Source organism: Theropithecus gelada, chromosome 13 (assembly GCF_003255815.1).
Source record: "Theropithecus gelada isolate Dixy chromosome 13, Tgel_1.0, whole genome shotgun sequence".
Lineage (NCBI taxonomy): Eukaryota > Metazoa > Chordata > Mammalia > Primates > Cercopithecidae > Theropithecus > Theropithecus gelada.
The window spans coordinates 52,540,323-52,568,106 of NC_037681.1; the positions used below are offsets into that span (position 1 = coordinate 52,540,323).

Consider the following 27,784-nt stretch of genomic DNA (forward strand, 5'->3'; position numbering starts at 1 on the left):
CAAAAAAAAAAAAAAAAAAAAAAAAAAAAAGTAAAGAAAAAATTGAAATGTCTAGTCTATCATTTTGGCAGTTCTAGCTAATACAATTTTTTCCTTGTGTCTAACTGAAATCTGCTTTTTCTAATTTTTACATACTTGATTTTTTTTTTTTATTTATTTTTTATTTTTTTGAGACGGAGTCTCGCTCTGTCACCCAGGCTGGAGTGCAGTGGCCGGATCTCAGCTCACTGCAAGCTCCGCCTCCCGGGTTCACGCCATTCTCCTGCCTCAGCCTCCCGAGTAGCTGGGACTACAGGCGCCTGCCACCTCGCCCGGCTAAGTTTTTGTATTTTTAGTAGAGACGGGGTTTCACTGTGTTAGCCAGGATGGTCTCGATCTCCTGACCTCGTGATCCGCCCGTCTCGGCCTCCCAAAGTGCTGGGATTACAGGCTTGAGCCACCGCGCCCGGCCTACGTACTTGATTTAACAAAACTCTAGTTTTTGTTTTTTTTTTTTATGAGACAGCCTTTCAAATATATAGGAACTTAATGTTATATCCGCTTCCCCGCAGCCCCCAGAATAGTCATTATTTTAGTTGTCTTTCTGTGGTCTCATGCCAGTTTGTCAGTATGCCTAGATAAGAACTGAATATTTTACGTCAGATGTGACCTGATTTTGAAGACTTAAAAAGGAAGCATTGTGCCGGGCGCAGTGGCTCATACCTGTAATCCCAGCACTTTGGGAGGCTGAGGTGGGCGGGTCACCTGAGGTCAGGAGTTTGAGACCAGCCTTATCAACATGGAGAAACCCTCTCTCTACTAAAAATACAAAAGATGAGCCAGGCATTGTGGCACATGCCTGTAATCCCAGCTACTCGGGAGGCTGAGGCAGGAGAATCGCTTGAACCCAGGAGGCGGAGGTTGCAGTGAGCCGAGATTGCACCATTCGATTCCAGCCTGGGAAACAAGAGTGAAACGCCGTCTCAAAAAAAAAAAAAAAAAGCATTGTCTAATGTTATATAGATGTTCCGTCTCATGATATATCCTGAGAAAGCTTTTGGGAGGAACTGCATCATAGTCATGGACAACATTTGTGTTATTAAAATATCTAGATTATTTTCCACAAAAAATCAGTTACATATGTATCTTAACATGTATTGTTGTTTAACCTTGTTTATTGAATAACTTATGTGTAGAAAAGTATTTATAGCATAAGTATACAGCTCAGTGGATTACCACAAAGCAAATATACTTTCAAAATCGCCACCAAGAAATAAATTGTTTGTTACCTGTGGCCCTGAAATCCCTCCAGGCACTCCACCATCTTTATCCACTCCTCTCAAAACCACTATGCTAACATCATAGACAAAGCTAACATGCCTTTGAGCTTTATATAAATCTAATGATGTAGGATTTTGTGTGTATGTGTATTTGGCTTCTTTCATCAGAATTATATTTATGAGATTTATCCGGATTGTTGCATGTAGTTGTAGTTGTGCTTTTTTACACAAATAGATTTAGTTTTTACGTTTTTCTTATATGTTCAAACTGTTAATTAATCTGCTTGTCTATTATTAAAAAAAAAAAACATTCACATAGTTCTAGCCAGTTTACAGTGTTTTTCCACACGGTCTTCAAAATGTAAAGTTTGGTCTTCAGTGCATCAGTATGCTGCTAGATTTAAAAACTAGGAAAAAAAAATCAGAGAAGTTAATAATATTAACTGTCACCTCCACTAGAAGATGGTCTCCATGTGGGCAGTAATATTTATCTTGTATTATCTCTGCTAAGTAAAATCTTTTGTAAGTTTCTTTAAATATTTTAATAAACCATAGTACTTAAAATATTCTCATCCGGGCACGGTGGCTCAAGCCTGTAATCCCAGCACTTTGGGAGGCCGAGACGGGCGGATCACGAGGTCAGGAGATCAAGACCATCCTGGCTAACACGGTGAAACCCCGTCTCTACTAAAAAATACAAAAATCTAGCCGGGCGAGGTGGCGGGTGCCTGTAGTCCCAGCTACTCAGGAGGCTGAGGCAGGAGAATGGCGTAAACCCGGGAGGCGGAGCTTGCAGTGAGCTGAGATCTGGCCACTGCACTCCAGCCTGGGCGACAGAGCGAGACTCCGTCTCAAAAAAAAAAAAAAAAAAAAAAAAGTTCTCAATTTTCTAAAGTAGTTAAAAGTAACTATAAAATGGCACCTATTTTCCTGATCACATTTTACTTCCTATGTGAAATTTTACAAGCCATTATTCTATTTATGTATTTATTTACTTACTTATTTTTTGAGACAGGGTCTTGTTCTGTTGCCCAGGCTGGAGTACAGTGGCATGACCATGGCTCGCTGCAGCCTCAACCTCCTGGGCTCAAGTGATCCTCCCACCTTAGCATCCCAAGTAGCTGGGACTACAGGCATGTGCCACCATGCCCAGCTAATTTTAAAAAATTTTGGAGGCCCAGATGCGGTGGCTCACGCCTGTAATCCCAGCACTTTGGGAGGCCGAGGCGGGCGAATCACAAGGTCAGGAGTTCGAGACCATCCTGGCTAACATGGTTAAACCCTGTCTCTACTAAAAGTACAAAAAATTAGCGGGGTGTGGTGGCAGGCGCCTGTAGTCCCAGTTACTCAGGAGGCTGAGGCAGGAGAGTTGCTTGAACCTGGGAGGCAGAGATTGCAGTGAGCCGAGACTCCATCTCAAAAAAAAAAAAAAAAAAAATTTTTTTTGGGCGACAAGGTGTCACTGTGTTGCCAGGGCTGGTCTCAAACTTGTGGGCTCAAATGATCCTCCCATTTCAGCCTCCCAAAGTGCTAGTAGATTACAGGCATGAGTCACTGTGCCTGGTCTTCAAGTTGTTATTAAAGCATGTTTACCCACATTATGCATATGGTGTAATGGAAAGTATTGACGTGGAAGTTAGGAGATAGGGATTCTAGGCTAGCTTTTTCTTTTTTTGAGACAAGGTCTCACTTTTACGCCGCAGGCTGAAGTGCAGTGGTGCGATCTCGGCTCACTACAACCGCTGCGTCTTGGGTTCAAGCAATTCTTCCACTTCAGCCTCCCGAGTAGCTGGGATTACAGGCATGCACCACCACGCCCAGCTAATTTTTGTATTTTTAGTAGACGCAGGGTTTCACCATGTTGGCCAGGCTGGTCCCGAACTGCTGACCTCAGGTGATCCACCCACCTTGGCCTCCCAAAGTGCTGGGATTACAGGCATGAGCCACCATGCCCGGCCTCTAGCATAACTTTTATATCCTGAATTGGCCTTAAGAAAGTATCACTTTAGGCCTGTTTCATCTGTAAAATGTTAATGTCATAAGAGATGATCTTTTGAGATTTCTTTCAGCTCTGAGAATTTTTATTTTTATTTTTTTTATGTGAGACAGTCTTGCTCTGCTGCCCAGGCTGTAGTGCAGTGGTGCGATCTCGGCTCGCTGCAAACTCCGCCTCCCAGGTTCACGCCATTCTCCTGCCTCAGCCTCCCAAGTAGCTGGGACTACAGATGCCCGCCACCTCGCCTGGCTGATTTTTTGTATTTTTAGTAGAGACAGGGTTTCATTGTGTTAGCCAGGATGGTCTCCATCTCCTGACCTTGTGATCTGCCTGCATTGGCCTCCCAAAGTGCTGAGATTACAGGTGTGAGCCACCACGCCCAGCCTAGAATATTTGTTTTGATTATTCTAAATCTGGTGACATTTCTTTTGTTTTTAGTTAAATCTTCAATAAAAATAATAAATGCCACCTAGAGGACAGAAAAATTTTTACTGTAGATTATCACAGACCTCATGACTCTTTCATTACTTTGGTGCATAAAATGGCCTTTGTATGGTGTCAGCACCTGGGAGTGTCTCAAGGGGTGTTCACTGACCTTCTGGACTATCTGGAAATATTTCGATATTTACTGGCTGGGCGCCGTGGCTCATGCCTGTAATTCCAGCACTTTGGGAGGCCAAGTTTAGGTGGATCACTTGAGGTCAGGCATTTGAGATCAGCCTGGCCAATATGGTAAAACCCCATCTCTACTAAAAATACAAAAATTGGCGAGACATGGTGGTGGGCACCTGTAATCCCAGCTACCTGAGATGCTGAGGGATGAGAATCACTTGAACCCAGGAGGCAAAAGTTACAGTGAACCAAGATTGCACCACTGCACTCCTTACTGGGCTATAGAGCAAAACTCTGTCTCAAAAAAAAAAAAAAAAGAAAGAAATGTTGATATTTATGTGTGAATGACTTTTCACGATGTTCTTAATAGAGAAAGTTTTGTTTAGGAGAGCACATTCCAACTTACTTGCTTCTGTAAATATACCCTGTAATCTAGGGATTAAAGAATATGTACAGTGTCTTTTTTCTCTTCCCTCGTCTTCCCCTTTTCTCACTAGTTATGTCCTTGATCGAATAGCTATTTCATTCTCAAGTCTTAGGAATGCAGGGTGAAGCAAAACAGATGAATTTTTAAAGCACTTACCAGGCTGTATGAAATCACAGTCTATTGTCTAAAATTGTAAGGAATGGTTCAGTAATACTGTCCCCTTTCTCAAACCAAATCTTTGGTTGTTTTAAGGAAGGGAAATTAAATTCCTGTGTGCTAGATTTTCAACATAAAATTTAAAAAACTGGAATAATGTTGCATTTTATGTGTATAACAATATAATGCCTTGTTTTAGGTGGGAGAAGGAGAGAAATTGGTGAGGGCTCTTTTTGCTGTGGCTCGAGAACTTCAGCCTTCTATAATTTTTATAGGTAAGAACATATTTTCCAACTAAGTTGACTATTTGTGAAATTTCCCTTTCCAAATAGGAAAGATATGATTGGAAACATTATTCAGAAGGAAGAAGTTTTAAAGAAGGGCAAGCTTAAAGACTGTCTAATGAATTTAATAGGACCCACTATATTATTAAGTAGTAAACTAGATTAATCTCAGATGATTCACATAGCTTGGTCTTTAATTAAAGTCTCATACTTGTATTTCCTCTAGATGAAGTTGATAGCCTTTTGTGTGAAAGAAGAGAAGGGGAGCACGATGCTAGTAGACGCCTAAAAACTGAATTTCTAATAGAATTTGATGGTGTAAGTGTTGATTATGATATTTTTAATGTGGCAGCATTTTCGTATATATATTTTCCTATTGAATGGCCAATGTTAAAATTACAAATATCTTTATATTTGTTATTACTTTTCTAAATGAATTGAAAAAAGATTTTTTGCTTGTAGGTACAGTCTGCTGGAGATGACAGAGTACTTGTAATGGGTGCAACTAATAGGCCACAAGAGCTTGACGAGGCTGTTCTCAGGTAGGGAGATTTATATGGAAATACATGCATTTATTACAGACAGTATATACTCATGTGTTCATCTTACATATTATTTCCTTACTCTCAGTTTTAAGACTAAATTCACTATTTTCCTCCAATACTATCCTCTAGCCTCTTGTTACCAACTACATAAGGATTTTGAGGTCAACTGCTTGATATCAGGAGAATTAGTCTAGTAAAGGTTTAGTTATGGTTTTAGGTAAATTGATCAGTTCTTCTGGGTTGCATTAAATTATCTTTACACTTCAGAATTGATTCTTACCCTCTTTTATTGGGCTTCATGAGAAGATGATCAAAGCAGGGTTCATGGAAAATGTGTTTTCTGTTCTTGTGTGTTTGAGCCAGTTTATTCCCTTCGTACTGGAAGGACGGTTTGGCTCAGCATAAAATTCTTGGGCATCCTTTCCCAAGGAATTTACAATATTGCCCCATTGTTTCTAGGATTGGCTGTAGTAGTATAAAAGTCTGAATCCAAATTGATTTTTTCAAATTTGTAAATTAACTTGATTTTTTTCTCTCTTTACTGGATGGATTACGTGATTATATTGCACCCAGGTAGTGAGCATAGTGTACAGTAGGTAGTTTTTCAACTCACACCTCACTCCTTTCTTCCCCCATGTAGTAGTCCACAGTGTGTATTTGTTCCCATGTTTATGTCCATGTGTACTCAATTTTTGGCTCCCACTTACGAGAACATGAGCTATTTGGTTTACTGTTCCTGCGTTAATTGGCTTAGTATTAAGGCCTCCAGCTCCATCCATGTTGCTGCAAAGGACATTATTTCATTCTTTTTTATGGCTGCATAGTATTCCATGGTGTGTATGTACCACATTTTCTTTATCCAGTCCACCATTGATGGACACTTAGATTGATTCTATGTCTGCTGTCATGAATAGTGCAGCAATAAACATGAAATGCATGTCTTTCTGGTATAATGATCTATTTTCCTTTGAGTACATACCCAGTAATGGGATTGCAGGGTCAAAGGTAGATCTGTTTTATGTTTTTTGAGAAATCTTCAAACTACTTTCTACAATGACTGAACTGTACATTCCCACCAACAATACATATGCTCCACAGTCTTACCAACATCTGTTATTTTTTTACTTTTTCCCGCAATCTCTAGACAATATGGGATGTTTTTTGCCGTTTTATTAATAGCTATTCTGACTGGTGTGAGATATCTCATTGTGGTTTTGATTTGCATTTTTCTGATGGTTAGTGATGATGAGCATTTTTTCATGTTTGTTGTCCCCTCATATGTCTTTTGAGAAGTGTCTGTTCATTTCCTTTGTACCCATTTTTTAACAGGGTTGTCTGTTTTTAGCTTGTTCAGTTGTTTGAATTCCTTATAGATTCTGGATATCAGACTATTGTTGGATGCAATTCTGTAGGTTGTCTGTTTACTCTGTTGATGGTTCTTTTTGCTGTGCAGAAGCTCTTTAGTTTAATTAGGCCCCACTTGTCAATTTTTATTTTTGTTGCAATTGCATTTGGGGACTTAGCCAGTTTTATTCTAGCATTTTTATACTTTGAGATCTTACATTTAAATCTTCAATCCACCTTGAGTTAATTTTTGTATATGGTGAAAAGTAAGGGTCCAGTTTCATTTTTCTACATATGGCTAGCCAGTAATCCCCACGCCATTTATTGAGTAGGGAGTCCTTTCCCCATTGCTTGTTTTTGTCAGCTTTATCAAAGATCAGATGGTTACAGGTGTGTGGCTTTATTTCTCAGTTTTCTATCCTGTTCCTTTGGCCCGTGGGTCTTATACCAGAATTACGCTGTTTGGGCTGCTGTATAGTTTAGTTTAAAGTCAGGTAATGTGATACTTACAGCTTTGTTCTTTTTGCTTAGGATTTCTTTGTCTATTTGGACTTGTGTTTCTATATGAATTTTAGAATAATTTTTTTCTAATTTTGTGAAAAATAACATTGATAGTTTGATAGAAATAGCATTGAATCTGTAAATTGCTTTGGGCAGTATGGTCGTTTTACGATCAGAGAAATCAGGCAAGAGAAGGAAACAAAAGGCATCCAAATAGGAAAAGAAGTCATCATTCTCTCTTCACTGGCAATATGATTCTATACTTTGAAAACCCTAAAAATTCCATCAAAAGGCTACTAGAACTGATAAATGATTTTACCCCAAGGTTCAGGATACAAAATTGGTGTACAAAAAGTTAGTACCGTTTCTATATGGTAATAATGTCCAGGCTAAGAATCAAATGAAGAACACAATCCCATTTACAATAGCCACAAAGAAAATGAAATACCGGCCGGGCACGGTGGCTCACGCCTGTAATCCCAGTACTTTGGGAGGCTGAGGCAGGTGGATCTCCTGAGGTCGGGAGTTCAAGACCAGCCTGACCAACATGGTGAAACCCTGTCTCTACTAAAAATACAAAAAATTAGCCAGGCATGGTGGTGGGGTGCCTGTAATCCCAGCTACTCAGGAGGCTGAGGAAGGAGAATCGCTTGAAACCAGGAGGCACAGGTTGCAGTGAGCCGAGATCATGCTACTGCACTGCAGCCTGGGTGCGACAGAGCAAGAATCCATCTCCAAAATTAAAAAAATAATAATAATAATAATAAAAGAAAATGAAATACCTAGGAATACAGCTGATGACGGAGGTGAAAGAACGTGTACAAGGAGAACTGTAAAGCACTGCTAAAATAAATCAGAGATGACACAAATAAATGGAAAAACACTCCATGCTCATGGATTGGAAGAATAAATATCGTTAAAATGGGAAATTTATTTTAAATGGTATCTTAATTTTTTTCCCTAGTTCATTTTTCTGTTTTCTTTTGCACATAAATTATGTGTTATGTTGCATCCTTTTGTTTTCCCTATCTGTAATTTTCTTCTTAATCCTTTTAAACTCTTAGGTCTTTTTGCAATTTTCTTGTTAATCCTTTTAAACTCTTAGGTCTTTTTGTTTTGTTCTGTTTTCCCAAGCCTGTTGCCCTTATTTCTTACTGGGTTAGTATCTAATCTCCTTTGTGCTGTATCTTTTCTAACTCTTCTTTCCTTGGTGGTTTTTTATTCATTACTTTCCTGACCTCTGTTATTCTACTTTTCATCTTCTGTTTTATTTCTTTGAGCATCTATACGTTATTTCCGTAAGCTCTTACATTTCACTGGGCTCTTGTTTCATAGAAAACAATTTTTTGGGGAGGGCGGATCACTTGAGGCCAGGAGTTCGAGACCAGCCTGGCCAACATAGCACAACACTGTCTCTGCTAAAAATATAAAACATTAGCTGGGTGTGGTTACACACACCTGTAATCCCAGCTACTCAGGAGGCTAAGAATCGCTTGAACCCGGGAGGCAGAGGTTGCAGTGAGCCAAGACTGCGGCACTTTACTCCAGCCTGGGGGACAGAGCAAGGCTCTGTCTCAAAAAAAAAAAAAAAAAGAAAAAAGAAAACGGTTCTTTGGTTGGGCATCATGGTGGGTCACACCTGGAATCCCAGCTCCCAGCACTTCGGGAGGCCAGATCACTTGAGGCCAGGAATTCCAGACCAGCCTCACCAACATGGCAAAACTCCATATCTATAAAAAAAACTTAAGGATAAAAAAATAAAAAATTTTTTTAAATTATTTTATTTCATGGAAAGATATTTGGTCATAATTTTAATTTGCTCTATGGCAAAATCTTCTCATGCATGTTCTTCATTTTATCTAGTTTATGTTTGTTGTGTTTTGTTTGCTCTTTTTGGGGGCAGGTTTTTTTTTTGTTTGTTTGTTTAATGAGCTCTGTCCTGGTTTTTTCTTTTTGCTTATTTTTTTTCTTTGAATAAAAGAGTTTTCTTGGAAAACCTAGTTTTGGAAGGATATTGTAGGGGAAGGGATAGGTATCTTGAGTAGTCCATGTATACTCTAAACTAACATGCAGCCTCCCTCACTTACAGTGAAGCCCTACCTAATAATGAAGTATATGTGTGTGTAAATAAGAGATAGGGTTGATTTATTCTTCTACTAAAAAATATTGGTCACTGCAAGACATTGCCTTCCCACCAGACTGTTAGATGCCTTCTTATAAAGATAATTCGTCTTAGAGTTTCTTTGTTCAGTCTCACCTTCCTTGCCATTCCTATGCTATCAGTTAGGGTTTGCATGGTCTGCAGAGCCAGGCCTATATGCTTGTTTAAATGTGGAGGGATTGGCTTTATTATAACCCTTTAGGGTGTGCTATCTCTTTTGGGGAGGAAAACTGTATTCTGACAGTCATGTCCATGATCTTCAGCAGCAGATCCTTTGTGTGTCTTCCTTTGTCAGTGTAATTTTCACTGCCCTAGGCAGTTCACCTTTATGTATTTTAGTTCCGTAAATATTACCTAGTTTGTTGATGAAGTGTACGTTTCTGTTTCTATTATCCTTGCTGATTTTAGTTTTTTTCAGATTCAAGAAGATAGGAGATCTACTTATATCAGATATTTTGTTTGTTTTAAAGCATTACTGCTATTAAAAACATATACATACATAAATGATTAATTCTAACAATACCAAATTAAGGATTTTTAAACATTAACTAGAGTTTTAAAAGAGTAACAAAAATATTTTTACATTGATAACTACCAAAATGCATTCCAATGCCTTGAATATTATATTTTAAAAGCTTTTTCCTGTCATTTGCTGCTTCAGCTTTAAATTCAAAATTATATTTCTAAAAGTGCTGGATTTTTTTTTTTAGGCGTTTCATCAAACGGGTATATGTGTCTTTACCAAATGAGGAGGTATGTATCTGTGTTTGAATTTTTTTTTGTTTTAAAGCAGAAACAAGAACTGCCATCTTGACAATATTAAGTCTTCCAATCCATGGTACAGCTAGTTTGGAAAACAGTTTAGTGGTTTCTTAAAAAGATATACATAAGCTTACTGTCGGACCCAGCAATTTCACTCCTAAGAATTTACCCAAGAGAAACAAAAATGTATGTCCACACAAAGACTTGTACAAGAATTTTTATAGCAGCAGTATCAATAATAGCCAGCACTACAAATGATCTAAAATGTTCATTTTGGTGAATAAACAAATGTGGTATATTCATTTAATGGATACTGTTATCCATTATACATGCTGCATACTCACTTCATATATTAAGTTTTATGAATGAAACTCCAAAACATTGTAAATGAAAGAAGCAAGATGATATATGTCGCATATCATATGATTCTGTTTATATGCAGAAAAGGTAAATTTATTTATTTATTTTTATTTATTTATTTTTTTTGAGACAGAGTCTTGCTCTGTTGTTTAGGCTGGAGTGCAGTGGCGTGATCTTGGCTCACTGCAGCCTTCACCTCCTGGGTTCAAGTGATTCTCCTGCCTCAGCCTCCTGAGTAGCTGGGACTACAGGCATGTGCCTGGCTAATTTTTTGTATTTTTAGTAGAGATGGGTTTCACTGTGTTAGCCAGGATGGTCTTGATCTCCTGACCTTGTGATCCGCCTGCCTCAGCCTCCCAAAGTGCTGGGATTACAGGCGTGAGTCACCGCGCCCGGCCAGAAAGTGCAAATTTCTAGAAACATAAAGCATATCAGTGGGTTGTCAGGGTGAGAGTTGGGAATGAGGATTAACTGCAAACAGGTATGAGTGAACTAAAAAGTGTTCTAAAACTGGATTGTGGTGATGATTAAACAATTATATAAATGTATTAAAAGTAATTGAATTATACACTTAAAATGGGTGAAATTCATAGTAGATGAATTCATACCTCTGTAAAACTGTTTTTTTTTTTGCAGCAGAATATTTATTGCTATGTTTTTATCCAGGTGTGGTGGCTCACGCCCATAATGCCAGCATTTTGGGAGGTTGAGGTGAGAGGATCGCTTGAGCCAGGAATTCAAGACCAGCCTGGGTGGCATAGGGAGACCCTGTCTCTACAAATACTTTTTTAGAAATTAACCGGGCATGGTGGCACGTGCCTTTGATCCCACTTACTCGGGAGGCTGAGATGGGAGGATTGCTCAAACCCAGGATGTTGAGGCTATAGTGAGCTATGATTGTGCCCTGCACTGCAGCCTGGGTAACAGAACAAGACCCTGTCTCAAAATAAAAAAAGAATCATTAATTCTGATATTAAATTAGACTGAATGATCATTTTTTAATATTTTGCAGACAAGACTACTTTTGCTTAAAAATCTGTTATGTAAACAAGGAAGTCCATTGACCCAAAAAGAACTAGCACAACTTGCTAGGTGAGTAATTTGGATTTGGTTTATCTCACAGCTTTTATTTATTTTTTTGTAAATAATTATTTTTTTAGTTATTTAAAGTAATCTTAAGTATGAAATGAGTAATTCATTTACAGAAGACTTTTTGTCTCATCCTCTACCTCCTTTGCCTTTTTCTTACGTCTTATTCTTATATATATGTGGAATCTAAATTTCACTTACTGTGTCCTCTGCAAGATATGACCTAAATATCTAATGATGATAGTATATTCTTTTTATAAATTTATTTAAACCTGTAAGTGGTATTAAAGTAATTTAAACATTTACACCCTGGGCAACATGGTGAAACCCCATCTCTATAAAAAATAAAATGAGTCAGGAATGGTGGTACACACCTGTAGTCCCAGCTACTTGGGAGGTTGAGGTGGGAGGATCGCTTCAGCTCAGGCGGTGGAGGTTGAGTGACAGAGTGAGACCCTGTTCAAAAAAAAAAACTTTTAACATTTCATATTGCTCACACTAACACGGATTTTTTATATAAACTTGTTCTTTGCATTATGCTGAATAGTTTTCAGCTATTTCAATAATTTTAATTATTTGATAATTTTAATAATTTTAATTTCAGCTATTTGAATAATCTTAAACTTTATGAACAGTGTGAAGTAGAAACTGAGTATAGGAGATGCGCTCATGAATTTTATTCCCTGAAAAATGTCATAAAGTAATTTAAAGTATTCAACGAGTATGTGAGTATGGAATGATTTTAACAAGAACTCTGTTTTTTGTTTTTTTTGAGACGGAGTCTCGCTCTGTGGCCCAGGCTGGAGTGCAGTGGCCGGATCTCAGCTCACTGCAAGCTCCGCCTCCTGGGTTTACGCCATTCTCCTGCCTCAGCCTCCTGAGTAGCTGGGACTACAGGTGCCCGCCACCTCGCCCGGCTAGTTTTTTGTGTTTTTTTTTTAGTAGAGACGGGGTTTCACCGTGTTAGCCAGGATGGTCTCGATCTCCTGACCTTGTGATCCGCCCGTCTCGGCCTCCCAAAGTGCTGGGATTACAGGCTTGAGCCACCGCGCCCGGCCAACAAGAACTCTGAGTTCCCAGATACCTATAACCAAAGAACAAATTACTTGGAAATACCTTCTACTCCAGACCTTTCTGTCTATCCCCATATTTAAAGAAATGTACATTGATTGTCCCTTACCCCATCAACAGAGTATTCTTTGCCAAGATAAACACTAATTAGAGAAGTAATTGTGTTTATGTGTCAGTTGGCCACCAGTAGTTTATAGATGTTACCTTTCCAGGTGACATGTTTACAATTTAATGAAGCCTCTGGAGATAGTATGCCTTAATCTAAAGGAATGGTTCTAATGATTAAAATTTGAGGCATTACAGGGAAACAGCAGTATACTATTTTGTTTATTTTCAGCAAATGGGCCTTTCTCTTCCCTTAAAATCAAACCTCCTAACTATGGGTTTGCTGACAAAGGGAAACTAGTTTTTACCCTCTTATTATATGGAGATTTAAATCTGCAGAGATGAACATAATTTGCTGTTTGGCCAGGTGAGGTGGCTCACGCCTGTAATCCCAGTACTTGGGGAGGCTGTGGCGGGTGGATCACCTGAGGTCAGGAGTTCGAGACCAGCCTGACCAACATGGTGAAACGCCATCTATACTAAATACAAAAAAAAAAATTAGCCAGGTGTGGTGGCGCATGCCTATAATCCCAGCTACCTGGGAGGTTGAGGCAGGAGAATCACTTGAACCCAGGAGGTAGAGGTTGCGGTGAGCCAAGATCATGCCATTGCACTCCAGCCTGGGCAACAAGAGCAAAACTCCGTCTCAAAAAAAAAAAAGGGAAATAATTTGCTGTTTCTTCCTTCTCTTCCTCAGAATGACTGATGGATACTCAGGAAGTGACCTAACAGCTTTGGCAAAAGATGCAGCACTGGGTCCTATCCGAGGTAGGTATACAAGAGCTTGAAACATTTAGAACTATTTATTACACCACCTTAGAAGTTTAAGAAGTCCAAAAAACTCTGCCAAGAGTTTTTTTTTTTTTCTTTTGGAGAAAGGGTCTCACTCTGTTGCCCAGGCGGTAGTGCAGTGACACAGTCGTGGTTCACTGCAGCCTTGAACCCCCCAGGCTCAGGTGATTCTCCCACCCAGCCTTCCCAGTAGCTGGGACTGCAGGCATGCACCATCATGCCTGGATCATTATTTTATTTTTTTTTCTTTGTAGAGACAGGGTTTCACTTGCCCAAGCTGGTCTTGAACTCCTGGGCTCAAGTGAGCAGCCTGCCTTGGCCTCCCAAAGTGCTGGGATTACAGGCGTGAGCCACCATGCCCTGCCTTAAAATTAAAACCATTCTTAGCTCACAGATCATTCAAAAACAGTTGTGAGCTAGTGGACTATGACCCCTGTTCTAGGCAAGAGGTTTCACTTCTTGATAGTAAGTAAGCAGCAGAAAACTCAAAAAGAAAACTTTAAACAAAAAAGAATAATGTAAGGAAAATGTTGTTACCTGTTTTCTGGCTCTTTTCAATATTGTGACATCATTTGAAATTAATGTGTCTAAAAGAAATTATATAAGAGAAGTTTATGTCTTTTGAGGAATTACAGCAAAATATTTATTGCTATGTTTTTATTCAACTTACTTGGTTGATGCTGAAATACCACGACTGATTCTTTTTAGGTTAGGTTAGGATAAACTCACATAGATATTTTCAGCTACATTTCCACAGCCAGCATGGGTAGTGAATGGTTGATGCTCTCAGATTATTAGCTGTGATGATAAAATAATCATAATAGCTCCATCCCTTTTCTCTCATTCAAGAAAGTACAATTGAATGTAGTTGTATGAGAAAGATGTTATCATAGTGGCCACTGTAATTTGCATTAAAAGCCTACATTATACAAAACCTTTTTGTTTTACTGGTTAAAAATTACCAGTAACACCTCCCGTAGTGAAATAGGGTACTGATTAAGAACTGCTACTTTGCAAAATAAAAAATGTAGCCTTGAGAGTATTTTGAAACTCTGGATAAACAAATTTTCTTGCTGCCGGAGCTTAAATCTTGTTCAAATAGTGGATTCAGAAACAGTAGCTAATGCATAAATCAGTTGTATTTTCTTAGAACATTTTGGCTATTCTAAGGTAGACAAAATTTGGGTTTACAAAAGATTCGCATCCATTAAAGTACAGAAAATGGCCGAGTGCAGTGGCTCATGCCTATAATCCCAACACTTCGGGAGGCCAAGGTGGGAGGATTGCATGGGCCTAATAGTTTGAGACTAGACTGGGCAACATAGGGAGATCCTGTCTCTACAAAAAAATATAGTAAGTTAACCAGGCCTGTTGGCATGTGCCTGTAATCCCAGCTACTCGGAAGGCTGAAGTAGGAGGACCACTTGAGCCTGGAAGGTCCAGGCAGCAGTAAATCATGGTCATGCCGCTGCACTCCAGCCTGGGTGGGTAGCAGAGTGAGGTGCTGTCTTAAACAGTAAATAAATAGTCCAGGCACGGTGGCTCACACCTGTAATCCCAGCACTTTGGGAGGCCAAGATGGGTGGATCATGAGGTCAGGAGTTCGAGATCAGGCTTGGCCAATATGGTGAAACCGCATCTCTACTGAAAGTACAAAAATTAGCCAGGTGTGGTTGCGCGTGCCTGTAATCCCAGCTACTCAGGAGGCTGAGGCAGGAGAATCTCTTGAATCTGGGAGGCAAGGTTGCATTAAGCCGAGCACTGCAGCCTGGGCAACAAGGCAAGACTCTGTCTCAGAAAAAAAAAAAGAAAAGAAAAGTACATAAAGTGTAGAGTAAAAACAAAAAAGACTAATGCATTTTGTAAAGAACAAGTTGCATTCTTTTAAGTTCCCTTTCAGATTTGTAAACTATTGTTTTTGGCAATATGCAAGAAATTGAACACTTTCCAGTTATTCCTAAGAAGGAATATTCTCCTCTAAGCATTTATAAATTGTATGTGCTCTCAAAGTTAACATGTGTCTCTTTCTTTTAATATAATGATTTGTACTGAATAGATACATTTAGATCATTGTACTTGGTTTTGCCCTTCAACAATTTAAACTGCAAAATCTATATATTTTTAAGTGCCTTTTATATTTTACAGAACTAAAACCAGAACAGGTGAAGAATATGTCTGCCAGTGAGGTATAGTATTTTACAATATTTTCTTTGTTTTGGTCCTCTGTATTGTAGGACATATACATATGAGTGTGTGGGTGTGTATTTTTTTTTTTTTCTTTTTTTTTTTTTTTGAGACTGTCTGGCACAGTATCGGCTCACTGCAACCTCCACCTCCTGGATTCAAGCGATTCTCCTGCCTCAGCCTCCCAAGTAGCTACAGGCATGTACCACCAAGCCCATCTAATTTTTGTGTTTTTAGTAGAGAGGGCATTTCACCATGTTGGCCAGTCTGGTCTCAAACTCCTGACCTCAAGTGATCCAACCAACTCGGCCTCCCAAAGTGCTAGGATTACAGGCTTGAGCCACTGCATCTGGCTGGTTTTGGTTTTTGTTTTTTTTTTTTTTTTTTGAGACACAGGGTCTTGCTCTGTTCCCAGGCTGGAGTGCGGTGGTGCAATCATGGCTGACTGTAGCCTTCACCTCTTGATCTCAAGCAGTCCTCTTGTCTCAAACTTGTTGGTAGCTGGGACTACAGGCAAGTGCCACAACACCCCACTAATTTTTAAATTTCCTGTAGAGATGGGGTCTTTCCCTGTTGCCCAGGGTGGCCTCAGACTCTTGGCCTCAAGTAATCCTCCTGCCTCAGCCTCTCAGAGTGCCTGGGACTAATTTTTTTTAATGGATTTTTCTAGTTGATTAGAAGCTAGAAAAAATGAACTTTGCTTCATTTCAAAATATGGAAACCTATGAAATAGTCTCAGTCAAATTTTTTTTGGTAATGGACAAAACATATATACATAGTCATTAAGTCATTTTCTATCAAACCATATTATGTAAAGACCAAACAGAAGAAAATTATGGGACAGGTGTGGTGGCTCATGCCTGTAATCCCATCACTTTGGGAGGCCGAGGTGGGCAGATCACTTGAGGTCAGGAGTTCAAGACCAGCCTGGCCAACGTGGCAAAACCCTGTCTCTATCAAAAATAGAAAAAAATTAGCTGGGCATGGTGGCACGTGCCTATGGTCCTGGCTACTTGGGAGGCTGAGGCAGGAGAATCACTTGAACTTGGGAGGCAGAGGTTGCAGTGAGCCAAGATTGCACCATTGCACTCTAGCCTGGGTGACAGAGTGAGACCCTGTCTCAAAAAAAAAAAAAAAAAAAAGGAAAAAACAAATTATATGAAGCTTGTGGGGTTTTATACACTATAAAAATAACCTGTAACTATAGGTTAATCCTTTAATAACGTTCTATTTTGTTTTTCAATCTTTTTTTTTTTTTAATTAATTTCTTTTTTTTTGAGAAGGACTCTTGCTCTGTCGCCCAGGCTGGAGTGCAGTGGCACGATCTTGGCTCACTGCAGCCTCCACCTCCCAGGTTCAAGTGATTTTCCTGCCTCAGCCTCCTTCCTGCGTAGCTGGGATTACAGGCATGGGCCACCATGCTCGGCTAATTTTTTTTTTTTTTTTTTGGTATTTTTAGTAGAGATGGGGTTTCACCATGTTGGCCAGGTGGGTCTTGAACTCCTGACCTCAGGTGATACAGACGTGAGCCACCGTGCCTGGCCAGTTTATTATCGTTTCTTAATATGGAAGACCCCCTTATGAGACACTGAAGCATTTCATTTGAAAAAAGTTGCATGTAAAATATAAAACTGGGTATACAGAATGGTCATAACTATGTGAGCAGACTTTTGAAATCAGGCTTTAATTACAGTCAGCCTTTTCTATCCATGGATTCTGCATTCATGGATTCAACCAACTGCAGATCAAAAATATTTGGGGGAAAAAAAGCATCTGTGTTGAACATGTACACTTTTATTCTTGTTATTATTCCCTTAACAATATAGTACAAAAGCTATTTATATTGCATTTACATTGTATTAAATGTTACAAGTAATCTAGAGATGATTTAAAGTGTACAGGAGGATTGCGTAGGTTGTATGCAAATACTGCACCATTTTATATAAGGGACTTTAAGTGTTTGCAGATTTTGCTGTCTATGGGGGAACCAATTTCCCAGAGATACCAAGGGACAGCTGTATATTTGTAACTTATTTTTTTATTTCCCTGATTTTAGCAACTGTTGAGGGGACAGTGAACTTAACATAGATAATGAGTGTATTCGGGAGTACATTTTGGAGGTTTTTTTTTTTTTTTTTTTTTTTTTCAGGCTTTTAGTCACCTGTCAGATGAGGCATCATACTGGATTTTTTTTTTTTTTTTTTTAAGAAAGCTTTTAGGCCGGGCGCGGTGGCTCACGCCTGTAATCCCAGCACTTTGGGAGGCCGAGGCGGGCGGATCACAAGGTCAGGAGTTCCAGACCACGGTGAAACCCCGTCTCTACTAAAAAAATACAAAAAAAATTAGCCGGGCGCAGTGGCGGGCGCCTGTAGTCCCAGCTACTTGGGAGGCTGAGGCAGGAGAATGGCAGGAACCCGGAAGGCGGAGCTTGCAGTGAGCCGAGATCGCGCCACTGTACTCCAGCCAGGGGAACAGAGCGAGACTCCGTCTCACAAAAAAAAAAGAAAGCTTTTAGGTTTTTTTTTTTTTGTGAGACGGAGTCTTGCTCTGTCGCCAGGCTGGAGTGGAAGGCAGTGGTGGGATCTCGGCTCACTGCAACCTCCGCCTACTGGGTTCAAGTGACTCTCCTGCCTCAGCCTCCCGAGTAGCTGGGACTACAGGTGTGTGCCACCACGCCCACCTAATTTTTTTTTTTTTTTTTGTATTTTTAGTAGAGATGGAGTTTCACCATGTTGGCCAGGATGGTCTCAATCTCCTGACCTCGGGATCCGCCCACCTCAGCCTCCCAAAGTGCTGGGGATTACAGGCATGAGCCACCACGCCCAGCTGAAAGCTTTTGGCTTTCTAACTTATTTTATTTTATTTCATTTATTTTTATTTTTATTTTCATTTTATTTTTTGGGACAGTGTCTTGCTTGGTTGCCCAGGCTGGAGTGCAGTGGTGCAATCATGGCTCACTGCACCTTCCAGCTTCTGGGCTCAAGCAATCCTCCTGCTCAGCCAAGCAGCTGGGATTACAGGCACCCGCCTGGCTAATTTTTGTATGTTTAATGGAGACAGGGTTTCACCATGTTGGCCAGGCTGGTCTCGAACTCCTGACCTCAAGTGATCCACCCGCCTCGGCCTCCCAAAGTTCTGGGATTACAGGTGTGAGCCACCATGCTTGGCCGAAATTTTTATTTATTTTTCTATTACCTGGACTCTGTGAACCTATCCATTTTGCCTTTTAAAAATACTTAGGTGTAAATATAGATATTCATTAACTCATTGTTTTAATCTATATTTCCAAAGGCAATTTAAAAGATCAAAAAATAAGACCAAATTCATATAAAAATGCATACTTTAGGCTGGGCACAGTGGCTCACATCTGTAATCCCAGCACTTTTGGAGGCCAAGGCGGGCAGCTCACCTGAGGTTAGGAGTTCAGGACCAACCTGGCCACCATGGCAAAACCCTGTCTCTACTAGTAAATAAAAAAATTAGCTGGGCATGGTGGCATGCACCTGTAATCCCAGCTATTCGGGAGGCTGAGACAGAAGAATTGCTTGAACGTGGGAGGCAGAGGTTGCACATCTGAGTGGTGAAATTGTGATTCTTTTTTTATCTTTGTCTGTATTTTGTGAACTTTTCTATAATGAGTGTTTTGTTTTTATATTGGAAAAATATTATGCTTTCAAATGTTAATCCTATGAAACTAAACACAAGTAATAAATATATTAGTATAGCATTTATTAAGGTTTCTTGTATATAGAAAATATATTTAAATGGCTGACATGATTTTCTAAGAATACATGCTTTTATTTTTTATAACATTAATAAACAGCAGCATCATTACTTTAATCCATCATTTCGTTTACCACTATATACCTGTTCATCATATGTATTGTCATGTGCTTTTTAAAAATCTAGATGAGAAATATTCGATTATCTGATTTCACTGAATCCTTGAAAAAAATAAAACGCAGCGTCAGCCCTCAAACTTTAGAAGCGTACATTCGTTGGAACAAGGACTTCGGAGATACCACCGTTTAAGGAAATACCTTTGTAAACCTGCAGAACATTTTACTTAACAAAAGAGGAAACACAAGATCTTCAATGAACAGTCATCAGCTACAGAAACAGCCTAAGTTTACAGGACTTTTTAGAGTCTTACATATTTGTGCACCAAACTTGAAGATGAACCAGAAAACAAACTTAAACAAAATATACAATGCAAATGGAATTTTTTGTTGTTTAAGGCCTTGCCTTGATGGTCACAGTTATCCCAATGGACACTGTAAGAGCACAACAAAAACTGATTCTGGTCTTCTTTACCAATATAATCATCATGTAAATAATAATTTGTATATTGTGTTGCAGATGAAAGTATTCCAGAGACAGTGAATGGTAGAAGACACAAGAACATGTGGTTGGTTGTCTTCTGATGTTTTTTCTTAAAATAGTAATTTCTCTTACTTTTCTTTCCTACTGTTGTCTTAACTACGGGTGATTGGAATGCCAAACACTCTTTATTTTCTTTTTTCTTTTTATAAATTCAGTGTGCCAAATTAAACCTTTTTCTTAAGTAACTGTAATAGCAAAAAGTTTATTTTGAGAGTTTCTTCTTCATAAATCTACAGATGTTAAACAATTGTTGTGTTCTTTTTACCTTTTATTTTTCTATTACCTTGCTACCAAACAGTTTAGATAGCAATATAATAGCAACAAAGCAAATCTGGTAGAACAGAGAAGGTTTGAAGGTTTGAGTTACTCTGTCATATAACATGTAGATCAGTCCTCATGTGACCTGCAGTATTTTTTTTTCCTAATGTATTTGTCAGAAATCTATTGTAGACTGTTAACTTCTTCCTAATGGAATTTATTTTCTGCAAGAATTATTCTGATATTTAAGAGAGCCAATTTTAACTGCTGTGAAAATGTTTCCAGTGCAAGAGAAGGGAAATACTAGGAACTTATAAGACATTTCTAATTTATTGCTTATTACTTTCTTAATGTTTACAGGATAATTATAAGCAAGTGGAACTACCATCTTTTATTCTTAATAATAAAAATCCCTTCAATGAAACTTTAAAAAAACTGAATTTTTATACATGGCATACATTTTTCTAGGTTCCTTCTGCTTGCTTTATTAACTCAAAAGTTCTAGTTCTAGTCTGTTGATCTGCCTTTTGTTCTCCCAAAATGTACAGTAATTCTGTTTCTTGTTTGTATAAATATGCCTGGATTTTCATTATAAAAATGTCATTGTAGGGAGTAGAGACTCATATCATGGCCTTTTAAATATTGTAATAAAGGCAAATAGATATTTGCCCTTAGTTTACTGGTTAAAAGTTTGTTTACAGAACTTTTCTCTGGTGCTTAAATGATGCTATGTAAAATGTCATGGGTGGAAAGAATATTTGTAATAGTAACAAAAATTTTTCATTTAGGAAAGATTTCTTAGGTTTTGAAATAATACGTTAAGATAAAAAACTTGCCCCTACTAGGTAAGAACTTTATAATGAAGACATATATTCTTCTTAAATTTACTCTTGCTCTTGTTAAAGATTTGTTTGAATATAGAAGATGCATGAATCTGGTTTTTCTTTTTTGAGATGGAGTTTTGCTCTTGTTGCCCAGGCTGGAGTGTAATGGCGCAATCTCAACTAACTGCAACCTCCGCCTCCCGGGTTCAAGCAATTCTCCTGCCTCAGCCTCCCGAGTAGCTGGAATTACAGGCATGTGCCACCACCCCAGCTAATTTTGTATTTTTAGTAGAGACGGGGTTTCTCCATGTTGGTCAGGCTGGTCTTGCACTCCTGGCCTCAGGTGATCCGCCCACCTTGGCCTCCCAAAGTGCTGGGATTACAGGCATGAGCCACCATGCCCGGCCAGAAGAGGCATGATTTTTTAGGATCATATGCTGTTCGTAGCCATAAAGTAAATCATGTCTCTTCTAATCATGATTTTGGAACTCCCTGAATAATAAAAATGAGAGCTGAGATAAATAGGGGAAAAAAAGTTTGTTTTAAGCCAGAGCTATGTGTATTTTAGGTGATGCATAGTATCCTCTTAAGGTCTCAAACATTACAACATCAATTACAAAATATTGATAATGAAAGGTAGTAATGAAATATATGTGATTAAAAGAATTGAGAAGTTCTAAATTAAGACATTTCAGTTAAGCTCATAAAATTTCATTGTTTTCATTTAAAAGGGGATTAACGTTATTGATACTTGGATAACTGGCAAATCATATTAAAGGACTATGTGGTTCCAGCTCAACTTTTAATATATTATCTCCTTTAAAATTATCATGATTATAATTCTATTGGGAAAGACTTTTAGGTAACAAAGATTTCAAATGTTAAAAGAGATAAAAGTCTTAAACATTGAGTCAGAAAATCATTGCTGTATAGAAATTGCTTTCCTGATCAAGTCTGAACTTCAGCTAGTGCTAGAGAATTATTTTCTATGACTTAACTCTAACCAAGTTTTATTTTAAGCTGTTTCTTTGATAGAAGGGCCATGAAAATAGAGTAATGATATAGTAGGAGATAAGGGATTGGTGTGGTCTTTTTTCAATAAAGATAGAAGTTGTTGAAGTTTTCTGAATTAATAATGACTTAGATTGTGACCTTTTAGATTGGGTGTTGAGCTCTGTGTTATATTACTTCCTAAAAGATAATGCTTAAACATTAAGCATTGGTGTGCTCTTCATGTTAATATGGCAGAGTTTTGTAAACTAAATTAAAACTTACTGATACATTGGACTTTGAGCCAAGGGAAGAATGCGTATTATCTTTCCAGGTATCTTAAGGGTAAAAGCTTATTCTAAGACAGTCTGTCCATTGAGAATATTAGATTTCTGACTTGCAAATATGTTTGTACTCCAGAAGAATTAGAGGAAAAGCAGATACTAGAATTCTAATTTAAGTACATACACAGCAGTCTTTGTTTATAGTGTAGAATTCTTTATATTTTGTACAAAAACTAATTCTTTTGGTAAAAATGAACCATTTACAGTTCGGTTTTGGACTCTGAGTCAAAGGATTTTCCTTTAAATGCTTGTCTCAATTTTAGTCTGGTCTTTTGTACTTTTCTTCAGAAGAAATGAATTAAAGGGTACAGTTGCATAAAGTGGGTTTTTATCCTAATGTATTGGAAATAAATGATAAACTTTATTTTGCCTTTACTTTTTTACTTTAAAACTTTCTGATATTTTAGGGGTTGCAGTCTGATAATGAAGGAGTTGTGTGTATTGGATTCTGTTAGTAACAATTATAAACTCTTAACAAAATTTAGAAAGCAGGCGGGCGCGGTGACTCAAGCCTGTAATCCCAGCACTTTGGGAGGCGGAGACGGGCAGATCACGAGGTCAGGAGATCGAGACGATCCTGGCTAACACAGTGAAACCCCGTCTCTACTAAAAAAATACAAAAAAACTAGCCGGGCGAGGTGGCGGGCACCTGTAGTCCCAGCTACTCGGGAGGCTGAGGCAGGAGAATGGCGTAAACCCGGGAGGTGGAGCTTGCAGTGAACTGAGATCCGGCCACTGCATTCCAGACTGGGCAACACAGCGAGACTCTGTCTCAAAAAAAAAACAAAAAACAAAAAAACAAAAAACAATGATTGGGCGGCTCTGCAGAGCAATCAAAACAAGGTAGAAACTGCAAAGTCCTATATTGGAAGATTCAGGCTGGGTGCGGTGGCTCATGCCTGTTTGGGAGGCCAATATGAGAGAATCACTTATGCCCAGGAATTCAAGACCCGCCTGGGGAATATAGGGAGACGCCGTTTCTGCAAAAAATAAAATAAAATAAAAAACAAACTAAAAATTAGCCAGGTTTGGTGGCCCACACTTGTAGTCCCAGTTACTCAAGAGGCTGAGGTTAGAAGATTGCTTGAGCCTGGGAGGAGGTTGCAGTGAGCCAAGATCACACCACTGCACTCCAGCCCAGGTTACAGAGACCCTGTCTCAAAAAAAGTAACAAGAGATTCACCTTAACCAGCTTTTACCCATAGGGCAATTTCCAGTTTGTGCAGTTCACGGGTATAGAATTCAAGTAGAATGTGGCAGTCTTGATGGGCTGAGGAGTCATTTGGGACTTCTAGAACACCTGAAAATTAGAAGACAAATTTTGGGAAGGAGAGTGCCTCAGAAAGTAAGCCCTGAAATCTGCCTACATATTCCTTTCAAATCCTTGGTGGATTCCAAAATTGTGCTTGTGCAGTATGATTATTTAAAGGAACCCAGCAGAAAGCATGTTAAAGTCTAAAGAACTCAGCAGAATTGCAGCTGCCCAAGGACAGAGAGTTTGAAATTCAAATTCCACTAAGAAGGACTGAGTAAATACTTGGTGTTTCCCATTGAACCCCCAAAATGCCATGCCTTAAGGAAGAATGACAGCATCCCAGAACTAAAGGCTGTGCTTTAGCACTAAGGCCAAAATGGAAAGAAACTCACTGTAATGAAGCTTAAAATCAAATCTTACAGCATCAAGGTTATCCATCAGTAATTTAAAACCAGAACAAAACACAGCATTCTTGAGAAGAAAACAATTCAGAGTCATCACAGCATATACCCAAAGCTCAGTACATAATAAACAATTACTAAGCATGCAAGGAAAAAGTATGTGATCCTTTTTACTCACCTTCCCTCATGGAAAAAAAAAAAAGTGGTCCATACCATACTCAACAGAGAATATATAGAAGCAGATGCACAAGTGACCTCTATGAGAGTGATTTTAAAATAGTGTTAAAATATGTTAAAAGAATTTACAGGAAAAGAGAAAATGGGTGAATAGATTGGGAGTTTCAGCAGAAAAATAGGAATTAAAAACTCAATGGAGGTCAGGCGCCATGGCTCACGCCTGTAATACCAGCACTTTGGGAGGCCGAGGCAGGCAGATCACCTAAGGTCAGGACATCGAGACCATCCTGACCAATAATGGTGAAACCCTGTCTCTACTAAAAATACAAAATTAGCCAAGCATGGGTGTTACATGCCCGTAATCCCAGCTATTTGGGAGGCTGAAGTGGGAGAATTGCTTGAACGCGGGAGGTAGAGCTTGCAGTGAGCCAAGATCATGCCATTGCACTCCAGCCTGGGCAAGAAGAGCAAAACTCCATCTCAAAAAATAATAAAAATTGGCCAGGCGCAGTGGCTCACACCTGTAATCCCAGCACTTTGGGAGGCTGAGACGGGCGGATCACAAGGTCAAGAGATCAAGACCATCCTGGCTAACACGGTGAAACCCTGTCTCTACTAAAAATACAAAAAATTAGCCTGGCATGGTGGTGGGCACCTGTAGTCCCAGCTACTTGGGGGACTGAGGCAGGAGAATGGTGTGAGCTCGGGAGGCGGAGCTTGCAGTGAGCCGAGATCATGCCACTACACTCTAGCCTGGGCAACCGTCTAAAAATAAATAAAAAATAATAATAATAATTAGAAAATAATAACCCACTGGAAAGTCTTGTAATGAAAAATATAGTATCTGAAGTTAAAAATTTAAATGGACGGACTTAACAGTAAACTAGGCACAACAGAGGAAAGACTGAAAAAGACAAGCAAGTAGGTATCAAACCAAAGCACAGAGAGAAAGAAAAAAAAATAGCAGAGGTTTGAGACCTTTGGAACATTATCAGTTCCTGCAATTTGAAGTAGAGAAGGAAAGGAAGAGAATGGGGCAAGAGAAATCTTTGAAGCAATAATGCCTGAAATTTTCCCCCAAGTGTTGAAAGACATCAATGTACAGATCTAAGAAGTTCACTGAACCCCCAAGCAGAATAAATACAACAAAGACGACATCTGGGTACATCACATTGCCAAAAAAAAAAAAAAAAAAAATCTTAAAAGCAACCAAAGTGGGGAGTGGGAAGGAATAGCATTACACTCAGATAAACAAGAGTGATGGCTAACCTCATCAGAAATGATGAAATTCAGAAAATGATGGAATGACATCTTTAAGGTGCAAAGATTAAACAACAAAGGTTAACTTAAAACTCTATCCAGTTAAAATATCCTTCAAGATGTTAAGACAATGGCCAGGCTCAGTGGCTTAACCCTCTAATCCCAACACTTTGGGAGGCTGAGGCAGGAGAATCCCTTGAGGCCATGAGTGACCAGCCTGGGTAACCTAGTGAGAACCCCATCAAAAAATAAAATTAGCTGGGCATGGGCTGTGATCGTGCTACTGCACTCCAGCCTAGGGGACAGAGTGAGTCCCTATCTCTTGAAAAACTTAAGACAAAATCTTTTCCAGATGAAAACAGAATTTGTTGCTGGCAGACTGACTTTATATGGAATGCTTTAAGAAATTCTTCAGGCTGAAGGAAAATACAAATCTGAAGTGAAAAATGAAGTATCTGAAATTAAAATTTTCCTTGGATGGACTTACCAGTAAATGGATTTCTCAATGAGAACCTGTAATCTCCAGGATGGAATTAAGAATTTTGAAATGACACATATGTTGGTAAATAACATATTTACATTTTTCTTTTTTTATTTTTCTAAATATCATTGCTGTTTAAAGCAAACAAAAATAGTATTGCACTGTTTATAATATATGTATAAGTAAAATATGAGACAGAAATAGCATGAAGGGCCAGAGAGGACAATAAATGTAATTATATTGAAATAATATTACATTGTACACAAGGTGAGATAGCATTAATGTAAGGTAGACTGTGATAAGAATGCATTTCATAATCTCTCACCCCATCACTGGGGTGATCTACTGCACTAGATCTAAAAAGCCATTAGAGAAGATGAAATGGCTAAGAATTACTAAGAGTTATGTGATTGGTCAAATGAAATCAAGGAAAGAAAAATAGAGCAAAGAACTGTAAGATAAAACAGTGGGATGGTAGAGCTGAAATTAAGTAATGTCACTAAATTGCTTACCTTCCTCCTTCCTGAGCTATTGTGGATTTTTTATTTTTTATTTTTTTTCAAGGAGTTGGGGTTTTTTTTTTTTTTTTAGAGACAGAGTCTCGTTTGCCCCAGGCTGGACAGCAGTGATGCAATCATACCTCCCTGTAGTCTCAAACTCCTGGGCTCAAGTGATCCTCCTGCCTCGGCCTCCCAAAGTGCTGGGATTACAGGCAGGCAGAGCCACTGCACCCTGCTGGAACTATTGTTTTAAAGTCATTAGGTGGTTAAGCCCTCAAGATTATGTGCAAGTTTGATGATTCATTAGGAGCACTCACAGGACTCAGCATATAGCCTTACTCCCAACAATGATTTATTAGAGCAAAAGGATATGAAGCAAATTCAGCAAAAGGGAAAAAAGGGAATTAAGTGAAGTCCAGAGGAAACCAAGCACCAGCTTCTAAGGGTTCTCTCCTGGTGAAGTCACACAGGATGTCACTCCAGCAACAAGTGACAGCATGTGAAAGTGTCAGGCCTCACTGTTAGGCATAGTAAGCTTTTTAGGGAATAGAAGGAATCTTTCCTCAAATTCAAGTTCCCAGATGCCTGGCAAGGGTCAACCTTGCCAGCAGGCCTTTCTAGGGATAGCAGTCTCAGGCACTCATTTGCACAATGGTTCAGATCAAAGTGCTTACATTGGGTAGAGGGGACCTATGGAAGCCCAAATTTGGGTGTCAGAGACCTAATAGGGTGAAGACTGTGTGTACAATGATGGACAGCTATGTATGAGGTGTCAGGGACAGATTGAGGCAGTTATTCACATGGTGGATAGGGGCAACCTGGAATGAGGAATAAGCTCAAGCACAGAAAGGAGTGTCCATATGGGGTAAGGGTGTCAGCAGAGACGGTAGATTGGTTGCATACCAAAGACTTGATTGAATCAAGTGAATATACTAACCACAGTGGAAGCCAGGTTTCTCACCATCAGAGAAGGTAATTATAAATACACAAAGGGGGAAAATTAGAATGAAACTTGGAGTTCAGCTTGAGTTGGGTTTAAGAGTGAATTCATGGTTTAAAATCTATAAAAATAGATGAAATATTGGTTGGGCACAGTGGCTCATGCATATAATCCCAGCACTTTGGGAGGCTGAGGCGAGCAGATCGCTTGAGATCAAGAGTTTGAGACCAGCCTGGCCAACACTGCAAAACCCCATCTCTACTAAAAATACAAAAATTAGCCAGGTGTGGTGGTACGCACCTGTAGTCCCAGCTACTTGGGAG

At 39.0% G+C, this 27,784-nt stretch overlaps 1 protein-coding gene across 4 annotated transcripts in view; it reads left to right on the top strand.

Moving 5' to 3' along the window:
* SPAST (spastin) overlaps positions 1-22,811 on the top strand; it is a 92,429-nt gene extending 69,618 nt beyond the window's left edge. For all 4 annotated transcript variants that reach the window (XM_025354973.1, XM_025354975.1, XM_025354974.1 and 1 more), the window contains 8 exons: positions 4,650-4,725; positions 4,961-5,052; positions 5,197-5,276; positions 9,996-10,038; positions 11,420-11,499; positions 13,370-13,440; positions 15,610-15,650; positions 19,558-22,811. In XM_025354973.1, coding sequence (XP_025210758.1) covers positions 4,650-4,725; positions 4,961-5,052; positions 5,197-5,276; positions 9,996-10,038; positions 11,420-11,499; positions 13,370-13,440; positions 15,610-15,650; positions 19,558-19,680 — 606 coding nt within the window. In that variant the 3' untranslated portion in view covers positions 19,681-22,811. The remainder of the gene's footprint in view (positions 1-4,649; positions 4,726-4,960; positions 5,053-5,196; positions 5,277-9,995; positions 10,039-11,419; positions 11,500-13,369; positions 13,441-15,609; positions 15,651-19,557) is intronic.
* The last annotated feature ends 4,973 nt before the right edge of the window (positions 22,812-27,784 follow it).